The sequence below is a fragment of the Narcine bancroftii genome, chromosome 2, assembly GCF_036971445.1.
Source record: "Narcine bancroftii isolate sNarBan1 chromosome 2, sNarBan1.hap1, whole genome shotgun sequence".
NCBI lineage: Eukaryota > Metazoa > Chordata > Chondrichthyes > Torpediniformes > Narcinidae > Narcine > Narcine bancroftii.
Genome location: NC_091470.1, coordinates 299,753,487 through 299,776,275, shown reverse-complemented (window position 1 = coordinate 299,776,275; position 22,789 = coordinate 299,753,487). Strand labels below are relative to the sequence as shown.

The window sequence follows — 22,789 nt, the reverse complement described above, 5'->3', positions numbered from 1 at the left end:
TTTCAGGCAACAATGGACAAATTACTACAGGGACTCTCAGTTGGGTGTTACCGAGATTATATCATCATCAAGGGCCAAAAGACAGTGAACACTTACAAAATCCTGAAAAGGTTTTAACTGTACCATAACAGACAATTACAAAAGGACAAATGCGTCTTCATGCGTCCCTCAATAACATACCTTGGGTTTACATTTGACAATAAGGTGTGAATGAATCCAGCAGGAACAGAAGCAGTTTGCAAGGCCCCATACCCAACCAGCAAATCGGAATTACAGCCCTTCCTAGGACTTGTTAATCACTACCGAAAACATATCCCTAATATGTCTACACTATGCAGCCCGCTGAACCAATTACTCAAGGAAGCTCAAACATGGTATTGGATCACAGAAACCAAAAACTTAGTCGATCAACTAAAGGAAATACTAACGTCAACAAATAAGATGCTGATCCACTACGACCCTAGTAAACAAATTACACTAGACGTGGATGCTTCACCAGTGGGACTAGGAGTGGTACTATCCCAAATCATAGAAAGGTGACCAACCAGTACCGTATGCTTCGCGAACATTAACCACAAGCGAACGCAATTATGCCCAACTAGTAAAAGGATTGGCAATAATTTTTGGTGTAAACAAAATTCCACCAATCTTTACAGAAAAAAATTCACAGGCAAAAAGCCTCTTAGTTTAATCCTGGGGCCACAGAAAGGTATACCAGTATTAGCTGTGACCAGAATTCAAAGATGGGCCATGTTCCTAGTGGCATATAACTATGATACAAAACATAAACCAGGAACACTCAACAGCCGTGCAGATGCCTTATCAAGCATGCTACTACTGAGACAGAACAACGAGAAGAAATTATTAAATGGACAGAAGAGACAGCAGCCATCAACCAAGAACAACTTTAACAACTGCACATCACAGCCCAGATGATCAGAAACCCAAAATGAGGCAACGTTAAGCAAGATCCTATACTTCCCCCTTAATGGGTGGCCCGAATCTGAAATCATCCCAGAAGATTTAAAACCTTACCACATTTGCCGCCTTGAACTATCAGTTGAAGAAGAATGTTTACTATGGGGTACCCATACAATTATTCCAGCCAAATGGCAAACTACCATGTTATCAGAACTGCACCACAACCATCTGGAATGGTACAAATGAAGGCACTGGCCCGGATGCATGTCTGGTGCCCCTCCATAGACAGAGCTTGAAACAACAGTCAAACACTTGTGGACCAGGCTGCCCACAGTTCATCCAGATCTGGGTCTCTGATTGCCAAAAAACAGCATCACCACAAACATCACCTATAACATTGGAAGTGGGCGAGAGTTCTGGTACAAGATTATAGACAGTATAAAGATCCATGGGTGGTAGGAGTAACGTTACAAAAAGTAAGCTCCTGCTCATACTCTGTTCTAGTAGGGGACAGATTGTGGAAGCGACACATTAACCAATCACAAGTATTGACTGACACTAAGGTCCATGAATTTCCTCATGAACTGGAGAGGTGGAACCAGACCTGCCCTGACCATCTCAACCCTCAGGTCGAGTGAGAGTGGGGGGCAGACAGTTGCGGAGCCAATGTCCAGTGAGGAGTCCAGTAACTGAGACATGCAGCCAGGAGGGCAGCGAAGACGGGGCAATCGCCACTGAAGGTGGGCAGTCACCACCGACCCAACTATCTACAGTTCCTGAGCAAAGATCAGCACAGCAAACTATGCCGAGGGAGTCCAAAAGAGAAATAAGACCACCTGAACACTTTAAGGACTATGTGTCCTGATTATATTAAATACTTTCCCTTTTATGATTATAATTACTCATGAGATGTATTTTAATTCTCACTTTTAATCCTGGCCGAAGTAATCTTATTAGTTCTAAGGGGCCCAGTTGGTATTTATCGCATGAGGGAGGAAGTGTTGGGTGTAAGCCTGCCCTTTGCTGGACATCATGATGCCACTCTTCCTGTGTGTCAGTAGCCATATTACTAATAGAAGGATGAGAAAGCATCACGTTTCCGGGTCTTAATTGTGTGAGTACATACACAACACCCACCTACTGTGTATTTCAGCACACAAGTGGAGTCTTGAAACCCTCACAAATCAGGAGGGGGGTGTTGACTTGTACACTAGATATATTTTTGAGATCTTAAAAAAATTCAGCTCAAAAAAACTGCTGGATGCGATTCAGTATACTGAAAAAAATTGGAAGCACCGCCCTACTGCTAGTCCCTGACACCTTCCCATGGCCGGGTGCTGCCATAACCCACCCAGACATTCTACAATTGTAGAGCCAGAGGTCACCACTCCTGTTCAGTAGGCCAAGTTTCCTGCTCCTACTTGTGAGAATGAGGTCACTGCTCCTGCCCGGGAGCCAACTCGTAGCCATGGTTCCTGCACCGAGCCCATTTGGGGGGGGCGAGGCAACTTCAACGTGGACAGCACCACACCCGATGTTGAGAATGGAGTCATAGTTGCCAGCTGCAGCTGATGCTGAAGATTTGACCAGGCAGCATTTGGCATCCTCCTTTTTAAAAAAAAACTTGCTTAATTTACAGCTTTGTTACTTGGCGATTAGGGTGTGGTAACAAATTTTGGATTGTTGCTGGGAGGCCTGGACAGCCTGAAAATTGGGGATCAACATATGTCTGATATATAATAAAATCATTAAAATAAGGCTGAAAAAAAAGGGGCGTGGGTTTTGACATATATGAAAAAAAAGTGGCCCTAAAAGATTACATTTTCAGTAATATACTGCTGCCATGATGAGCACGAATGCTACTTCTGAAATAATATGGGAAATTTAATCTTCATTAAAAATATTTCAGCTGACTTCTAATTTAGTCAGCCATGAAAAATAAAAAGACTACCTTTAATCAATTGAAACATATAAAAGTTTATTTTATTCTTGTTAGCAAATAATCATTGTCCTCATTTACACGATAAAATCCAAGATTACACTGGAACACCCTACTTATGGACACTCTAACATATGAACAATTCCTGGATGCGATAGAGTGCTTAGGGCCGGAGAGACTCCTGAGGGGCCGAGGGCACTGAAGGTTTCATGATCAAATCAGAGGTTGGATCTGGACCTCAGGTTGCTGATGGTTTGGACCAAAGATTCTGTAGCTGCAGAGGCTACAGAAACACTGGATGTGAATCCAAGGACACAAACTCTGAAAGGACTCTTTTGCTTCTCTTTTTCTGACTGTAAAAGGTGCCAGGCAATTTCTGCTGATGGTGAATCTTTGTCTGGCTTATAGCAGATTAAATGCAATTTTGTGTAATATTACATCTGTTTTATGACAAAAAAAAAATCTGAATCTTTAGTAAGTTCACACAATATTGAATTCAAAAGTCATATACATGCTTATTACTAAAAGGGCAGTTTTCTCCCTCCTCTTTCTTCACTTCCAGAGATAGTTCTTTCATATTAATTTAATTTTGATGACATTATTGCAAAATTGTGATGGTAAGATCACCATACAGAATTGTTTTTGTGTGTATTCGGACTTACAACTGTAAAAATGATACCTGCTTGTTACCAGAGGATATTTGAATATAATGCTACATTAAAAAACCTTGCCTTATTTTATTTGGTTCCTACAAAGTAAATGTTAAATATGTACATATTTTAAAGCATCATTTTGCTACAATGAAATTATATCTTTCAACACAGAATTCCACCACACGTTCATGATTAGTTGTGAAATTAATCTAATTGTATTGCATGATTGCTTATTTCAAAAGATTTTGGCCATTTTTAGTTTGTATCAAATGATGTGCAAACAAGATGGACAATCTGAAACTTCTCATGATTTGCCTTAAAGTCCAATGGCTCAGATATGCATGTTTGAATTCAAAAGTTGTTATTTGATTAGAGGCAAGACTATTGGCATGACCTCAATGAATGGTCAGACTGAACAGAAAATCCTAGACACATTTAACAGGTTTGTGGAGAGAGAAGTCAATACTTTAGCTCAGTACTTTTCATCAGAAAAGCATTTTCCTCTTAAAAGGTGCTGTGTAATTCAAGCAGTTTTTTTTTAATTTCAGATTTCAAACACTGGTTGCATTTTGATTTTGTATTCATTCACTTTGAGATGTTATTCAGATCTGATACTAATTATTGTCATGCAATTTAAGATATTAAATGTTACACTAAATTGCCTTTAGGCTGCCATAATGCAAAGATTCACCATTATATTAAGATTGCCCAGTGCCTCTTACAGCCAGAGAAAAAGATAGTCCCTCCCTGAAACACCAAGTTTCCATGGATTCCGCTCCAGTGCTTCTGCGGTCACACAAGACTCCAGTTCAGTTCAAACCATCAGCAACCCGAGCCAGCATCCAAACCTTCGACACAATGAAGAGGCTTTCAGCACCCAGGGCTGTTTGGGAGCCCTCCTTGCCTCAGCATCCTCTCGAATCCCAGTTCCAATACTTGGCTCTCATGAACCAGTCTCCAGCAGCTCAAAGCCTGGTGTAAGTCATTTAACCTCAAATTGCCATCAGTTCATAGCCTGTGCATATTGTTCAGCTGCAAAGCCCTTCACTAGTCTGCCACCATGGTTACTACCCTTAAGGTCGCCTTCTCAACAGGGGGTGTTCTTGCTTTTACTGGTGTCCTGTACCAGTCCACTGATCCTCCAGAGTCTGCAAACTCCTCACTCCTCCCCTCCTAAGGTAGCTGCTACTATCTTGGGCAGAATCTTAAATAATACCATCAGCTCCTTTAACAGGCCCAACCCTGTAGAGAACCAACGACAGAAGGACTGGATAGTACAACCCTAAGGGGGAAGTGCTATGTCTCTGTTCCTGACCGCACTGCCGTTAAAACAGCTCCAGCAGAGCCACCATTTTTATTCCTGTATTTGCAACTCTTAAACTGAAAATAGTCCAAAATATTTTTTTTTTCCCTTTACTGTGCTTCTCTAGTGCTTTTGTTAAAAGTGTTCCCAAATGGGGAAGGTTAGCATAGCCTAATGTTATTACAGTGCAAGCAAACCAGGTTCAAATTCACCACTGTCTAGAAGAAGTTTGTACATTCTTCTGTGTTGGGGTGCTCAGATGTCTTCCCACATACTAAAGTCATATGGAGCTAGTAGATTTATTGGTCATATGGGTGTATTTAGGTGACAGGGGTTCTCGAGTTGGGAGGGCCTATTACCACGCTGAATCTCTAAATTAAATTAAAAATATAACAATCATAGAAATAACATGGAGAAAAGTGTTAAAGGATTTTTAGATGAATAGAGAGAAGAGGCGGAAGAGACAAAGACAAACTGTCCGTCTTGCAAAAATGAACAAGGAAATGCAGAACAAAAATATCAGACAGACATGAAGATTTCCAAAAGAATGCATAACAAGATTTAAATTACAAAGCCAATTCCCTGGGGCATAAGGAACTAGTAGAGGAAGATGAGTGTGGAAGACTTTGCAGTGAACAAGCTTGGGATTGTGTCTGAATGTCTTTGGTAGGAATGTATAGGTTGGCAAACATAAGAGGGCCAAAGGGCCTGTACTGTAATGTTCTATGTTCAGCATAAGCTTAAAAAAAAAGATGAAGTGAAGGCAGGATTGTAAATTTCAGCGTGCATCTATGTTGGCTATTTTAGGCACATTTTTACCTTTCTCTCTTAATTGACTAAGAACCCAATAACAAGAAATTGATTGAGAATATGGACACAATTTAGGATTTTATTTTTGTTATCAATTTTTTTCTCTTGCCATTATTGTAACCAATCATCTTTTCCAACCCTCTGTTAAATACAAGTTGTATGGAATAGTATAGATTAGGCATTAAAAGTTTTAAAGATCGTTTTATTCCAGATAATTTTGCTTCTTTTTGACAACTTATAGCAAAATTTAATCTTTTTAGACTTTTTTTTAGATATTTACAAATTAGGCATTTTGTTCAGTCCAAACTTTGATTTTCCGTAAATTTCTGAAGTGAATATTCTTGATGTATTTTTTGATTTGCAATTTTCCCATCGAGGATTAATATCAAATATTTATAATCATTTCATGGATTTAAGAATGGCCTCAACAGCCAGGATTAAGAACGATTGGAGAGTGTGTATTGAATAGAGCATTCTTGGACGAGAATTGGGACAAATCTTAATTTGATCAACGAATCTTCATTTTGTGCACGACATTGTTGCAATTTAAGGTGATGGACAGAATGCACGTCTAAAGTTAAATTATCTCATTTTTATCCTGATATGGATCCATTATGTGATAAGTGTAAAATATTTGAAGCTTCATTTATTCATATGTTTTGGGAGTGTCCAAACTTGGAACATTTTTGGAAAGATATTTTCCAAACTTTATCAACGACTCTTAAGATTAAATAAGAACCATGCCCTTTGATTGCTTTATTTGGGTTTTTCTCCAGAAGATGATATACCTGACCTCAACCCAGAAGAGAATCCTAGCTTTTGCTTTGTTGATGGCAAGATGAGCAATTTTAATGAAGTGGAAAGATAATGTTTCACCTACTCACAGTCAATGGTTACATGATATCATGTCTTATTTAAGTTTGGAAAAAAAATAGATAAAATATTAAAGATGCGAAGTCTGAATTTAGAAAGATGTGGGGCCCATTCATGGATTATTATCATAATCTGAGGATTTCACTGGTTTGGAAACTCCAGGGATTCGCTGTCTGTGGTCTGGGGCCCGTTATTCAATTCATATTTACAATATATACAGATAACCTTGTTTAGAGGGAGGGAGAGGATTAGTAGGGATAATTTTTTTTGTTTCCTTTTTATTAAGACAAATAAGGGAGGGGGGTTTAAACTACAGATTATATTACTGAACAATGATCATAGAGAAATATAAAATATCTTATATAAGGGAATTTTGCATGTATTATTCGTATAATTTTTGTATTGAATATTATTTTTGGACATAGTACAAGTTATGATTTAATTGCTTAATTATTAAAATTATAGAATTTGATGTCTTGAATGAAATAAGTTCTGTAATAATTATGGTTCTGCTTCTACTTTACAATTGATATGTGACATGTGCAGATATGATTTGATTTATGTTATCATTAGTATACCTTGTGTAAATGTTTTTTCATTAAACTCAATAAAAATATTTTTTTTTAAAAAGGAAATTTCAGTCACATAAAATAGTAAAAGCTGCACATGTGGGCAGCATGGATAGTGCAACCCTGTTACAGCATCAGTGATCAAGAGCAGAATTCCAATCCCACACTATTTGTAGATAGTTGGTACATTCGCCCTGTGCCTGCGTGGGTTTCCTTCCACCATTTGAAATGTACAGGGGTTGTAGGTCAATTAGGTATAATGGGGTGGCACAGGTTCACGAGCCAAAATGGCCTGTTACCGTGCTGTATGTCTAAAAAAAATTAAATACAATATAGTAATAAGCCAAGGAAACTGATAAAGTAAGCATCAAAAAAATAGAAATTCATTTTGCAGAATTTCAGGTTTATTAGTGAAGAAATTAAGTTTAGACATTGATTTACATGTGAAACTAAGCCCAGTTATAAATATTAAAACTAAATAGGCATCAGACAATGTTTAAAACTTCAAGATGAATGCCTTGATTAATACCCTGTACACTTTTATACCAGAATGCCCTTTTAACATATTCCCAAATTCATAAAATCTTATATACTTGTCTCCAAGCAGCCCTAAAAATATAGCAAATTATTTTACAGAAGTATAAATGACCCGTGAAAAATCAATTATTTTTCCACAAGAGTTTTAATGCAAGATAAAATATCAAAGGAAGGTCAGCAGAGATGGAAGAAATTTTATGAATTTTAAGTCAAACAAGTCAAAAGTGACAAAGTGTTGGTTAATTTAAGTTGCTAGAGCAGAGAGATAAATATCTTGTTTGATGGATAACTTAGCATTTTACAGAGGAGGCAGAAGTTACAAAGTAACACGTGATTATTTACCAGAAAAGTTAAATTCTTCGTGAGGTAAAGTTAATTCCGTTTTCATAGCTTACCACTTTCTGCTGCAATTTTGATGCCATCCTCATCTTCAGGAGAATGCTCACTAAGTCCAAAGATATTAAACCTACAAGAAAAAAATTCTTAAACAGATTGAAACTGTTTTTATATTTTATTTAAAGTTACCAAAGTAGGACATGCTGCTCAGAATTTAGAATTGAAAAGAATATACATCAGTTTGATTTTAGTGTTCATCTTTAGCACAAAGCCATTCATTCCCATGAAGTTTGTCTTCTCAGACTGCCTTCTTTCTCTTGTAGTGGAGCTGCTTTTTAATAGTTGTCTTTCGCCTTATTCTTGCATGTTTCCCACATGCTCCTTTAAAAAAATGACTGTATTTCCTTATGGTATCCTTGTGAACATTTTCCACCCACAAAGCTCGTGGAGTTGGCTTTTTCTTTACATTGTGTTAGAATATTTACTTTTTTCAGATTTATGTATTCCTATCCAGAGCTAACTTATATTTAACTGAATCCCATTTAGTTCTTTAAATTACCCATTTGATCCTTAAGATTAATTAATTTTCATTCCAAAATCACATTGAATATGCTTATTCTGAAAGACGTCCTTCAGTAGCTGGGTTGCCAACAAGCATCCGGTAAAGGGATGCACTTTGCTCATCACATTCAAAGCAAACAATTGTTGAATAAATAACTGATATCCAAATTATTACCATGGTGCATGTCGAAATAAAACAAATGAACAAATATATTTCCCTCACAGATAGAATGCAAAATAAAAATAGGATTAAACAACTACTTGAAGTACTGAAATTAATGCAAAAATTAAGAACAGAATTAAATTTTGGTCATGAAAAGTTGGGGAAATTAATGGCAGATAAATGTAAAAGGACACAATAATTTATATTTCAATACACAAAAGTGCTGGAGAAACTCAGCAGGTCACACAGCATTGTTTATGCAGCAAAGATATGTGACCAACATTTCGGGCCAGAGTCCTTCACCAAGGTACAAGGAAAAAGCAAGCAGGCTCTGGAATAAAATGTTGAGGAGAAGCTCAGAACAAGAGAGCACATGTTGGGGGCAGAAGAGGAAAAAAAGGTTGGAAAAGATAGCTCTCAGAATGTGCGCAGAGGGATGGGATGGGTGTGGGGTTGTGGGGGAAGTGCGCAGAATTCAATTTTCGGGTGGCCTCCATTTGGTAGTGCACAAGGCCATCAACAAACATGTCCACGTGGGAGTGGGTGCAGAATTGAAATGGTTGGCCACTGGGCAGTTCCTACTATTCCAGCAGACAAGAGCAAAAGCCCTCAATGAAATGATCTCCCAGTCTGAGCCCAGTCTTTCTGATGCAGAGGAGGCCACAACGGGAGCACTGGATGCAGTAGATGACCCTGCAGATTCACATGAAATGTTGCTTCACATGGAAGGACTATTTGGGGCCCTGAATAGTGGTGTTTTTAATTCCTGCCTTTTGCTCATTCCTTGACAAAGGATTCAGGTCCAAAATGTTGATTATACCTGCTGAGTTTTTCCAGCGCTTTTGTGTATTAAACTACAACCACAGCAACTGCAGACTTTCTTGTTTAACTCCAATAATTCACATTACAACTTTTTTTTATTGTTCAAGAATATTCTGTGGGTCACATTCCAAAATCATGTAGATTTTGGAATTATTAATCGATCTAAGGATACCAAACATGGCCCTACGATTTAAGAAAGAGAAAAATTGGGACCAAATAATCCAATCCCATTGTTAGGCAAAATGCTGGACTCTATAGAATGCATGGCCCTTAGCCAATCATTTACACTCGTGTATTGATGAAGGATTTCAAACCAGGAAATCAACAATCTTTTTCTCCCTCTGATGCTGCTCAATGGTTGAGTTCCTCCAGCAGATTGTTTTTTTTGCTCCCGATTCCAGCATCTCTAGTCTCTAGTGTACTTTCATTCAAAAAGTTAATTGAAGACAAAGATATTATGGATATTAAGGAAATAAAGAGAAATGGCAATGGTTCAAGATAGAATACTATCAGCCATAATTATTACAGATGGTGAAGTGTGCTGTGTGCCTTACCCTGCTCCTATTTCCTATATTCTTAAGTAATGGTAGCTGCATTTTAAATTGACCTTTATTTGTTGAGAAATACTTGAAGATTGTGACACATGTAAAACAAATAAACTGAGTACTGAATAAAATCTTAGCCCAATTACAATTAAAAAAAATTTAGACATACTACACAGTAACAGGCCACTTTGGCCTATGAATCTGTGTTACCCAATTTACCCCCCAAACTAACCTACACCCCTAGTACATTTTGAACAGTGGGAAGAAATGGGAACCCCTCCCCCACCTATGGAAAACCCATGCAGGTATGGGTAGAACATACAAACTCCTTTCAGACAGCATGGATTTCAAACCCTGGCCCCAATCACTGGCGCTGTAAAAGCATTGGGCTAACTGCTACACCAACCATGCCACCATAACTTAATAGTCTGACTGAAAGGTGGCAATGATACAGAAAGTGGGCACAAAAGCAGCAGGAATACTGATCAAAAAACATTTTATTCTCAACAGCAGGTAGAATTATTGATGCTCCATCCAGCCTGGTGAAGATCATTTTATGACATTTCTAAACTTAATGCCATAGATTCTGGAAAAGAACTAATTGGCAATGAAGTGATTTATATGCCCAGAATACTCAAGGAGGATGTGGTAGCAATAGAGAGCATGCAGAAGAGATTCACCAGGATGTTGCTTGGCATGGAGAGCCAAAACAATTTTATTTTCCTCTTTGGGGCAGAAGAGCCTAAAACTTGCATACATAAATTTAAGATGAGGGGAGAAATGCAAAGGAAATTTAAGCAGCAAATTTTTCACACAAATGGCAGTGAATATGTTGGAAAAGAGGTACAGTGCTGATGCTATGACAAGGTTTAAAGGATTTTTGGACAGGTATTTGGATGGAAAGGTATTGTGGCACATGGGCCTAAATTGAATCAGCACAGATAGGCATCACAATTAGAATAAATGGTAGGCCATAAGAACCAGCTTCTGAGCTTCCCCCTCTTAACCCCCACCCAAGTTTTCTATACTATTAGACTGATAAGATCCATTATAGTCACTTACCAAGAAGTCATCTTCATACCAAAGTTCATTGAAACGGCAGCAGTAGGCCTATACATTAAATAAAAAAACACCATGGATCACATCTGCTAGCAAAAATGAAACAAAACTTCTAAATTAAAACAAATTGGAAATGATAAACTCTTCTGGCACAACTCAAATGGCAGATAACACAAGCTAAATACAGGTATCTCCCACTTTTTGAACATCCGCTTTACACCACTTAACTTTTATGAATGGCCTATATTAGTACCGGTTTTCACCAATATGAAGAGGATTTTTGCTTTTACAAAAATAGGTGAGCGAAAAGTCAAGTCTCTGGAAGGGCTGTCAGATGCCACAGCCAGACTCGGGATGGCAGTAGTGAGCAAAATAAACAGTGACAAGGTTGTCTCATGAGAGCTGACCTCAGTGGCCACCATGTTGTATTTGGCCTCGGCCTTTTAAAAAGTTGAGAGCGAATGGGAGAAGGAAGAGTGAACAGAGCAAGGGAGGAACCAAGTGCTGGGGTCTCAAGAAGGAAAGGTCTCGGGTGAAAGGAGTCAGGCCCGAGAGGTCCTCAGGCAGCGCTGGCTGACGAATGAGGCTGGAGGAGAGAGGCAATGAGTTGGGTAAGGGAGAAGAAAGAGGTAGGGGTGGGTGTGTGTGCATGTCTGTGCGCTAGGGATGTGGCCTGGAAGACAAGCTAGAAAAAGTTTGGGAACCATTGTGTTAGATGAATCCGGTATGATTTGATAGGTAATTTTTTGGGGTCTGGGAACACTCAAAAATGTTTTTCCCATATAAATTAATGGTAATTGCTTCTTCACTTTATACCATTTCGGCTTACAAAAAATTTCATAGAAACACCCTACTTTTGGATAGCGGGATACCTGTAATTAATTTTCAATAGTTCAAATTGATTAGTGATTGCAAAGTTTATTTGGTATGACACAAATCATAAATTATTAATTCAACCTTTACAACAGAAATAAAGATGACACCTGAAGTTACACTTCAAATAAAAAAACCAAATGCACTTTGCATCAAGTTCATTCAATCTTGACAAATGTGATCATTAAGTATTATATTGGAATGGACAATTCAGATTTCAATGAAAAAAAAACCTATTCAAGATTATTTCTGTTTATAGACGTGGGCTACGCCACCCAAATCAGCATTTATTGCCTGTCAAAAACTGCTTAAGGGAAAATAACGAAGATTTTTTTAAACTGCACAATTTTTTCCTAAATATAATATTAATAAAAGCACTAATGGTTTCTGACACATAGTTAATGAAGGAATAGGTGGCAATATTTTTCCAAGTTAAAAATGTGACCATCAAGAAAGGGAAAATGCAAGAGTAAGTGCTTTCATCTGCTTGCTGTTTTTTTTGTCCTTCAAAACAGCAAACGCTGAAGATTTTGGATGAACAGTCAAAGGTGGCATGGCAAGCTACTGCAGTGCAGCAGATAAATGAAAACAGATGAGTTAATTACATTTCAATGGGACTCAAGTCCCGTGAAGGTTGGGAATAGAACAATTCCTTCACTTGGAATTAACTGTTGGCTTTATACGGCAATATAAGATTCACTGATACCATACCATAACTGATAGAATTTCTTTAAATTCCAGATTTTATTTAATTAGCAATTTAAAATCATAGTAGTGGAATTTTAATACATGGCTTTAGATTATTAGTCTTTGTACCTTGTTTATAAATCCAGTAATGAACTGATAAATATCCTAACTGATTTGAATCCAATCTCTCACAGCTTTGGACATGTGAAGATGACAAAGGGACCCTGGGAGAACAGAGACTGAATATAAGAAGAAAATAAGGTGGTATTTGATGTTGCAGAGCAAGTTGTAAACTCAGTATAGGGATCAAAACTTGACTCACTGCTATAAACTACAGACAACCAAAGAGCGAAAATAAATGTAGTAAATTAAATAATCAGGAAATACAAAATCTTAATGATGTTCCATAATTGCATAATGAATGAGTTTTGCTTTGATTAAAGCAAGCTTTCAGTTTTGAGCTGTGAATTTTTCTTCCCCCATCCATAGCAGTTCAATTCTTATTTTCTTTTGACATTGGACCAAATGATGACCTCCTATGTGTACGACATTCATGTCAGTCCCATTGCCACATTTATTTCCCTATAGCTCATTCTCTCTAGTGTTCATAACTCCCGCCTGATTGAGCTGCCTCCAACATACACAAAGGGAAATTTACAGGAGCTAATTAATTAACTTGCATGTTTTTCAGATGTGGGAAGAAACCAGAACACCTGAAGGAAATTAGGGCAGTCACAGGGAGGCTCCAGATAGTCAGAATGGAATCCAAATGGTGGAATTGAGCCAGCAGCAGTGTTATTTGCAATAAACAAACTATCAAAATAAAAACTGTGGCCCCTCCCCAGCATCCTAAAAGATTTATCCTTTGAGGAAACAAGATGATGGATGTTTGGCTCAGGTAAATTTCAATTAGCAAAGAAAAAGCCAGACATTGACTTGACTGACCTGTGCATTGTACAGGTTGATAATTCTCCAGGTCCAACAATAGTTGAATCTCTAAAGCCTTTAAGTATTTTTCCCCCAAATGATCTAAGACTATATCTAGTGTGATTTTATTTGATCACCTTCTCTATTAAGACTATGCAAACACACCTATCAGTGAGTTATCAAAATACTTCCATCTTTTCACTATAAAGTCACTTTATTTGCTTTCACAATTCAGTTAAAATGCACATTTTTCCAATAAATTGGAGGTGGAATTCATACTCTTCAAGAAGTGTGTTCCACAGACAAGCTTTTACATAATTTTTTTTAGAATTGTAGTAAATGTTTTATTCTATTTTGCGGTCAATCTATAAATACATGAAAATTGGGCCATATAAATTTTCTATTTAAGTACTTACGCATTTGGGCAAATGTATTTCACATGTGGTAACGTGATAGCTGTCAATGCCTCAGCCCAGCTAAATCTGTAAAATGTGAAGAACGATGAAGTATCGCACATGAAAAACACATGAAGTCCCATTAAGACAAACAGATCTTTGACACTTTCAACATCCCCCCAAAAAATAAAAATTAGATATTACCATGGAATTGCACTCTAAATGCGAGTTAAATCTGTTGTGAAACTGAAGTATTGCATCTATACTCATATCTGAAATGGGAGGGGAATAAAACCACAACACCAACAATTTGTTTCAAGAGTCTGCAAAATTAAAATGCTGTTTGATCAACACAAAATACCTTGTTAAAATTAAATTGATATAATTTTTACAATATTTTTTGTGCTGTTGCTTGAAAGTTAATTAATTGAAATAATGTAAATTTCTATTGTATGTTTATGGTATTACTTTAGGCTGAAAATGAAGTGCATGGTGGACAGAACATCAACATGGGTGGTTGCAGAAGACAATCGTCCGATAAATTATTACTTGTTCAACATGAGAAGTATGATGGGATACTCTGCACATGTTGGATTGTCTGTCTATATCATACCACCTACAATCTTGCATCTGTGCCATGTGGCTGCATACCATGCCAGCTAGCCTGGCTACTATGCACAGCAGAAATTTTACTAACCTTGCAATGCTTGCAGAAACAGTTTAGAAGCTGGATAGACCTTCTGCTTGTAATTAGCCTTCTCAATCCATCGAAGCACATGCTCGTGCAAAGCTCAAAGCTTAGGAAGTTAGCTTTGGGTTACAACTGGACAACTGACCCAAAATTTATCCTTGCCATTTAAACATGTGTGCTTTCACATTTTGAAAGCTTATTGGAAATAAAATACAGGAACTGTAGCTGTTTTTAGCCAAGGAAATCAAAGCCAACTGGATGAAACATGACCTTGTTGATCTCAATTCCACACAAGAAACATGTGTCTCACTAAAATTTAGGTTTCATAGTAGTACTTATCCAAATTCTTACCCAGTATCTCCTAGTCCATGTAGAAAGATAACCTGCAAGTAAATAAAGAAAATACTCTAAGAATTTGTTTGAAGTGAATTGTAAAATATGTTCACATTGACATTCAAGAAAAAAAAGATGGAAAATACTAATATAATCAACACAGACTTTTTTTTTTGAAATGTTGAAGCTCAAATCTATCCCCCCAACAAACTTATGTTTTGTTATTTGGTAGCACTATTTCTAATCATGTTGGTTTATTGCCTAATCAAACTGTGATAAGATTGGGATTTGTACCCTGACTGGCCATACTGGTTAAAATTTTGGTGTATGATTTTGTGCCATGGTTGTAATACAACCTGAAGATAGTCTTCTCATGAAAATAGAAATTTTGTACATAAACACAATAGAACCTTAAATATCCAAAAATACTGTTTGCATCTTTTGGGACGACTATTAAATAGTTATCTGGTGTAGCAGATAGTACATTGAATATAGTCAAGCAAATCATTTATTCTAGCTTTAGTGTCACTGCAAGACATAAACCTTAAAATACATTAACTATGATTCTCAGAACATTTGGATCCATTTGGATCCATAAAGTATGAAGATATTTTGTGGTGATCCCGCCTGCTACAGTACAGAACCAATACAAGGTAAAGAGAAACACGATAAGCTGCATAAGCTACAATTGTTGTAAAAATCCTGAAATGCTGGAGGAACTCAGCAGGTTTATTCAGCATCAATAGGATCTATTGACAAAAATAGATTGCTGACATTTCTGGCCTAAGCCCCTTTTCAAGGGAAAATCAGAAAAGGCAGAAACAGGATACTAAACCAACAAAAGGTGTTAATTGGATGTGATATGGGACTGGGAGAAGTTTATCATGCCTTTGCAAAATGAGACAGGCAAAGGAGAGATGATGGCAGAAGCAAGGGGGTGGGGTAAATTTTAACGAAAGCTAGAGAAGTCAATATTAATACCATCCAGTTGGAGGGTGCCCAGTCAGAGGATGAGGTGTTGTTCCTCCAATTTATGGGTGATCTTCAAGGTGGCAGTATGTGAGACCATGGACAGACATGTTGGTAAGGGAGTGGGATGGAGAATTGAAATGGGTGGCAACTGGGAGATCCAAGTTATTGTGGTGGACAAAGCAGAGGTGCTCAAAACAATCTCCCAGTCTGCGTTTATTCTCTCCGAAGTAGAGGAGACAAGGTAAATATTACTTTCCAAACAAAAGTCAAATTCCCACCTCTGCTATGCTGTTTTATCATCTTTCATCATCCTAAACCCAAAATAATTTTTCTATTTTTATTCCTAATATCACAAGTTCATTATATAGCTTCAGCAGTCATTTTGACACACAACTGGTAAGCAATTTTTTCAGAAAAATAAAGATACAATGATAAATAATTTCTAACAGGCATACAGTCAATTCTTTATTTGTCGAAACTTCCCACAAATTCAATGAACTTTAGTGTAGGAGTAACTTACTGTAGAGCACCCGCATTTTGAAAATAGTTAGACATTTCTAATCTGAACAAAACAGACTGAATTTGAGAGAGAACTAAGGTTTCAGACTGAAGCATGAAGGCAAAGTATTTGGAAGCACAAATACAAGGGGAAACAAATTCATCAGATTGAGAGATTTAAGTATGAAAATGAAAATAATCTACAAAAATGCACAAGAGTACAAAAGAAAAAATAAATACTAGAAAATTTACATACGTTTTCAGTGACAAACTGTGGACTCTGATGACAAACAGGTTGAAAATGAACATCATTATTGCTAGATGAAAACTTTTTAATCATTTTCATGGCACACAAATGAGAAAGGATTAAGAAACTGCAAATATTTAGTGATTTGTTTCCCTAAGCGCTCCAATGCAGGAAATGTTTGCGTGCCCACAAAAGCAGTATCTCAAGCCTTGCAAACCAGTCAATTCCAGTTTGATGCTCATTACAATTTAATTTCACAGATATAGAAAGTAGTAACAATGATTTAAAAACTGAAAAAAAATTTAATTCACCAATTTCCTTTAAGGAGAACATCATCCTTCCTTACAAAGTCAGGGTAAATACAATTCCATAAATATAGCTAATTACCATCTGGAGTGACTTATCAAACAACTCAATTATATCCTTGGAAAAGGTAGTGAACATAATCCAGTACATCACAGGCAAAACTCACCCCACCAAGAAAATTTACATGGAACACTGCTGTTGGAGAGTAGCAGCACTCAAGGAGCCACACCACCCACAACATGCTCTGTTCACACTGTAGCCATCAGAAAAAAAAAGTATAGATGCTACAAGACTTGCAACACAAGGTTCAGAAACAGTTGCTAGCCCTCCACCATCAGTCTCCTAAATAACAAGTTCACTTAAAGGCCCTTACTTTGCACATTATCTATTAGCAAATATCTTTTTTGTATTGCACAGCTTGCTTACATTTCTCTCTTTTGTACAAGTATTTTTTCTTGAGTACAGTTTTTTTGCACTACTGATAAGTAGAAATTCTGCCTGGCCTGCAGGAAAATGATTCTTAGGGCTGTACATGATGTCATGTATATATTTTGACAATAAATCTGAACTTTGTACTTTTAACAGATTGATGTCAGGCCTGGCAATGTCCACATTATGAAAAATGAATTTGAAAGTACCAGTATTTGAAAGTCACCGAAGGGTTTTGCCTGGGATGTCCTGGGCTGTATCCACTATCTTTTGGAGGGCTTTATGCTCAGGGGTATTGGTGTCTTTTGCATATCAGATCATGATGTAGCTCACACATGTCAAACTCAGGCCCGCAGGTCAAATTTGGTCCTTGATATAATTATATTTGGCCCGCAAGATCATATCAAATATGTATTAGAGCTGGCCCGCTGGCCGCTGCGCCAGTATAGCGCGTGCACAGCTAATACTACAAATCCCAGAATGCTTTGCAAATGCGTTGGCGCCGGCCCGTCAGCCCGCTAATCGCCCCCACCTCCTCTCTTTACTTTCATTAGCATCTGCGACCTGTCGCCCAACTCACGTGTAATAAACCCCTTACGAAAAATGGCCAAACCAAAGACAGAAAACAGGACCTTTCAAGACAGGTGGGAGCAAACTCTGACCCCAGAGTTTCATGAACTTGCATCTAAGAAGAGAAGCCAAGTATCTGGTTTAGACCCAGGTGCATCAGAGTAAATCACAGTGTAGCAAGCTAAGCTTGGATTCATATTTTCTTTGGTTAACTTTGGACTGTTCATAGTTGAAAGATTGGATTTTCATTGAAGCAAGTTGTTATTTTTTTGACTTGTTGGCTTGTGAAAAAAAAACACATTTAAAAGGAGCTTAAAGACTATAGAGAAATATTATTTATTGAATATTTTATTTCTCATTTGTTAATGCTTCTGGAAAGTTTAACCAAAATTATAATTAAACATTTATTTTAATAAGAAAAAGTTTAACATTACATATGTGGAAAGAAGAGAAAACATGCAGATGTTGTTGAAAATTTTCAATAAATATTTAGTTTGGCCCACGACTTAGTCCAAGTTTTTAATTTTGGCCCTCTGTGAATTTGAGTTTGACACCCCTGATGTAGCTGGTCAGCACCTTTTCCATCACACACATCTGCAGAAATTTGTCAGGGTTTCTGGTGTCATTCCAAACCTCTGCAAACTGCTGAGGTTGTAGAAGTGTTGACATCCTTTCTTCACAATTGCATTGATGTGTTGCATCCAGAAAATATCCTCCAAGATAGCGACTCCCTCTCCACCTCTGATCCCCCAATGATCACTGGATTGTATTCCTCTAGCTTTACCTTTTTTGTTTTGAATATTTTATTTTTGATTTTTTTTTCAAAAATATACATAATAAAATCTTCATAAAATATTAAACTTTTCTTACAAACAAAAATCCAAAAACAAAACATTCCCTCCTTCTGTATATTCATATCTGAGCTTACATCTTTTATAAAATACAGTTGGGGAAATCACTTTTGAATGTATAATATCAGCATTTATATTCCTTTATTTTATTATATTTGGGCCCCTATGTGGTCCAGGTATGGCTGCCAGATCTTTATAAAGGTGTCATACTTATTCTTTAAATCAAGTGATTTTACCCCTCCCATAGCTGTTCATTTCTGCAGCCCATCAGGCTGCAAGTAGAGGGGAGTTGGATTTCCAAGTGATTGCAATACTTTTTTTTGCTTCAGCCAGTGCTATTTTTATAAGATTTTATATTTAGTCAATTCATTGTGTATTTCAATAAAATTGCCTAGTAGATATAGCACTGGGTCACCCGCAAAGGCCATTGTTATCCTAGTTAATTTTGTACTACTGTCAAACCAAGGACACCTTTGGAGGAACAATTCAAGGACCACCACCTCATATTAATTTCAGCATTCTCTAACCTGATGGCAATAATATCAACCTCCATTTTCTGTTAAGCCCCTCCCTTGTCTCTCTTTCCCTATGCCCCGTCTCCTTTCCTCCCCACCTGCTTCCCTCGCCATTTGGAGAGTTACTCCATCACTTTATCACCTCAGCTTTTTTTCTCCTGCCCTTCACCCATACCCACCTGTGACATCTTACCTGTTGGCTTGTGCTGCTCCCCTTTCTTCTTCTTTGCTCCTCCCCCACTTTTTAAAATTTAGGCACCTGTCTGCTTTTGGCTCATACTTTAACAAATGGCTCAGACCCGAAACATTGATTATATATCTTTACTTCCTATGGACATTGCATGACTTACCAAGTTTCTCCAGTTCTTTCCCATGTTCCTCTATATTTACAGCATCTGCAGACTTTCCCGTGTTCCTCTATATTTACAGCATCTGCAGACTTTCCCGTGTTCCTCTATATTTACAGCATCTGCAGACTTTCCCGTGTTCCTCTATATTTACAGCATCTGCAGACTTTCCCGTGTTCCTCTATATTTACAGCATCTGCAGACTTTCCCGTGTTCCTCTATATTTACAGCATCTGCAGACTTTCCCGTGTTCCTCTATATTTACAGCATCTGCAGACTTTCCCGTGTTCCTCTATATTTACAGCATCTTCAGACTTTCCCGTGTTCCTCTATATTTACAGCATCTTCAGACTTTCCTGTGTTCCTCTATATTACAGCATCTACAGACTTTCCTGTGTTCCTCTATATTACAGCATCTACAGACTTTCCTGTGTTCCTCTATATTACAGCATCTACAGACTTTCCTGTGTTCCTCTATATTACAGCATCTGCACTTTCCTGTGTTCCTCTATATTACAGCATCTACAGACTTTCCTGTGTTACTCTATATTACAGCAGCTACAGACTTTCCTGTGTTCCTCTATATTACAGCATCTGCACTTTCCTGTGTTCCTCTATATTACAGCATCTGCACTTTCCTGTGTTCCTCTATATTACAGCATCTACAGACTTTCCTGTGTTCCTCTATATTACAGCATCTACAGACTTTTCTGTGTTCCTCTATATTACAGCATCTACAGACTTTTCTGTGTTCCTCTATATTACAGCATCTGCACTTTCCTGTGTTCCTCTATATTACAGCATCTACAGACTTTCCTGTGTTCCTCTATATTACAGCATCTACAGACTTTCCTGTGTTCCTCTATATTACAGCATCTGCACTTTCCTGTGTTCCTCTATATTACAGCATCTACAGACTTTCCTGTGTTCCTCTATATTACAGCATCTGCACTTTCCTGTGTTCCTCTATATTACAGCATCTACAGACTTTCCTGTGTTCTTCTATAATTACAGCATCTGCAGATTTTCTGTTTAATTCTTTTCATTTTATCTTGTATTTCAGATAATAAATTGAATATTGAAATTATTTCAATGACTTTAAAATATTGAGCAGTCTGACAGCAATGAAAAAAAAAACCATTTTAATTTAAATAACTCATCTTGTTTTGAAAACTGAATTTGTACAAGAATACTAAGAAAGAATAAACAAAAAATAACAGACTGTTACAAATACAAAAACATTTTGAAAACCATACTCTTCAAATGAACCTTTGGTGATCTTGACTGTTAAGTTTTCAAGCCCCAAAATGAAACCCCAACTTGTTTTAACATATGTTCAACACTATTTTGGAGAATAATATTTGTTAGCAGACAGATGCGAAATTACATTTTAAAGATTAGTATGCAGCTGTGTGAGCAGTGGAAGAAACACAGCCACCAAGTTGAGGGTCATTAACGAATGTTTTTATGCAAATTCAGCACGGGCATGAGCTCAGTCACCTGATGCATTGTGACATCATAATCACTGCCCAGGGTGGGCGCTGGAAGGGATGCTGGAGTCAGAAAGAAACCTCTGACGACGCCATTTCCCCGCCACGTGGCTGCCCCGCCATGTGACGATACAAGCGGGGGCGGTTCGCCATGAGGACGTGCGCCGGCACACAACACCCCCCTCTCAGAACCGGCTACGCATCCTGTCGCTTTGGCGGCCAGACCCAGTGCTGAGGCGCGGCTGACTGCACCGACTGTGATAAATCCAGATGGGCCACCTTCAGGCAGTCCACCGTAAAAAGTTCCTCTCTTCCCCTCAACATCCAGGGTGAAGGTCCTGCCAGACCGGTGCAAGACTTTGTATGGTCCCTCTTACGGTCGCTGTAGCGGTGCACCTTGTGGTCTCCTCCGCACAAACACGAACTGGGCCGAGCCGAGTTCTATGGGGAGATGAAACGGCCGGGTGCCGTGCGTGCCGGGGGTGAGGGAGCTAGGGAGGCCAGTCGCCTGCATAGGTTCGCCAGCAGGTTTTTGTTGGTGGCCATGGTGTCAGGGTCTGGGCCAAAAAACTCACCCGGCAGGGAAAGCGGTGCACCATAGACCATCTCTGCTGCTGAAGCCTGCAGTCCTTCTTGGGTGCCGTCCTAATCCCGAGGACTCAGGGTAGTTCATCCACCCAGTCTGGTCCAGAGAGCCTGGCTATAAGCGATGCCTTCAGGTGTCTTTGAAACCTCTCCACCAACCTGTTGGACTGTGGGTGGTATGGTGTGGTGGAGCTTGACCCCCAGGAGCTTCACCATCCGAGTCCACAGGGCAGATGTGAACTCCGCCCCTTTGTCGCTAATGATGTGCGCCGGGACTCCGGAACGGGCGATCCATTGGCTGACCAGAGTCCTGGCGCATGTCTCCGCGGAAGCCTCCTTAATCAGGACAGTGTCCAGCTACCTTGTGGCCCAATCCACCATCGTGAGGAGGTAACGAGCCTCCTTGGACACCGGCAGGGGCCCGACGACATCAACGTGTTGGAATCTGCAAACCGCCGGTTCGAAGTTCTGGATGGGGGCTCATGTGTGTTGCTGGACCTTGGAGGTTTGGCACCTGGTACAGTTCCTGGCCAGTTCCGCCACCTCCTTCTTCAGCCCGTGCCACACAAACCGACCGCTCTATGACCATCCACACTGTTGTCTTTACCGCTAGGTGAGCGAGGCCGTGGATCAGACTGAAGACCTTCGCCGTCCAATGCGGCAGGACCACCGGGCACGGCGTGCCTGTTGAGACCACAAAGCAATGTGTCCAGGATGCTGGGCACTCGGACATCCTTGAGTTTGCGACCTGAGATGGTGATCCACAAGGCCTGCGTCTCCACGTCGTTCTTCTGTGCCTGAGCCAGTTGCTCGTAAGCTGCTGTCTGGCAGACCACTGACCCTTGGCCATCGCCAGTCCTTGAGTGAGGGGCTTGTGATCCATGAAGGCTGTGAATGGCCTTCCCTCAAGCAAGTAGCGGAAATGGCAGATGGCCAAATACAGTGCCAGGAGTTCCTGGTCGAAAGCGTTGTATTTGAGCTC

General features: G+C 38.8%; 1 protein-coding gene across 2 annotated transcripts in view; it reads right to left on the bottom strand.

The window, feature by feature from the left end:
* Nucleotides 1–22,789, bottom strand: part of LOC138755478 (acyl-protein thioesterase 1-like) — a 40,647-nt gene that overhangs the window by 12,529 nt on the left and 5,329 nt on the right. For both annotated transcript variants that reach the window (XM_069921492.1, XM_069921493.1), the window contains exons 2-5: nucleotides 15,016–15,047; nucleotides 13,995–14,060; nucleotides 11,095–11,142; nucleotides 8,001–8,071 (exon numbers count right to left, since the gene is read on the bottom strand). In XM_069921492.1, the coding sequence (XP_069777593.1) occupies nucleotides 8,001–8,071; nucleotides 11,095–11,142; nucleotides 13,995–14,060; nucleotides 15,016–15,047 (217 nt within the window). The remainder of the gene's footprint in view (nucleotides 1–8,000; nucleotides 8,072–11,094; nucleotides 11,143–13,994; nucleotides 14,061–15,015; nucleotides 15,048–22,789) is intronic.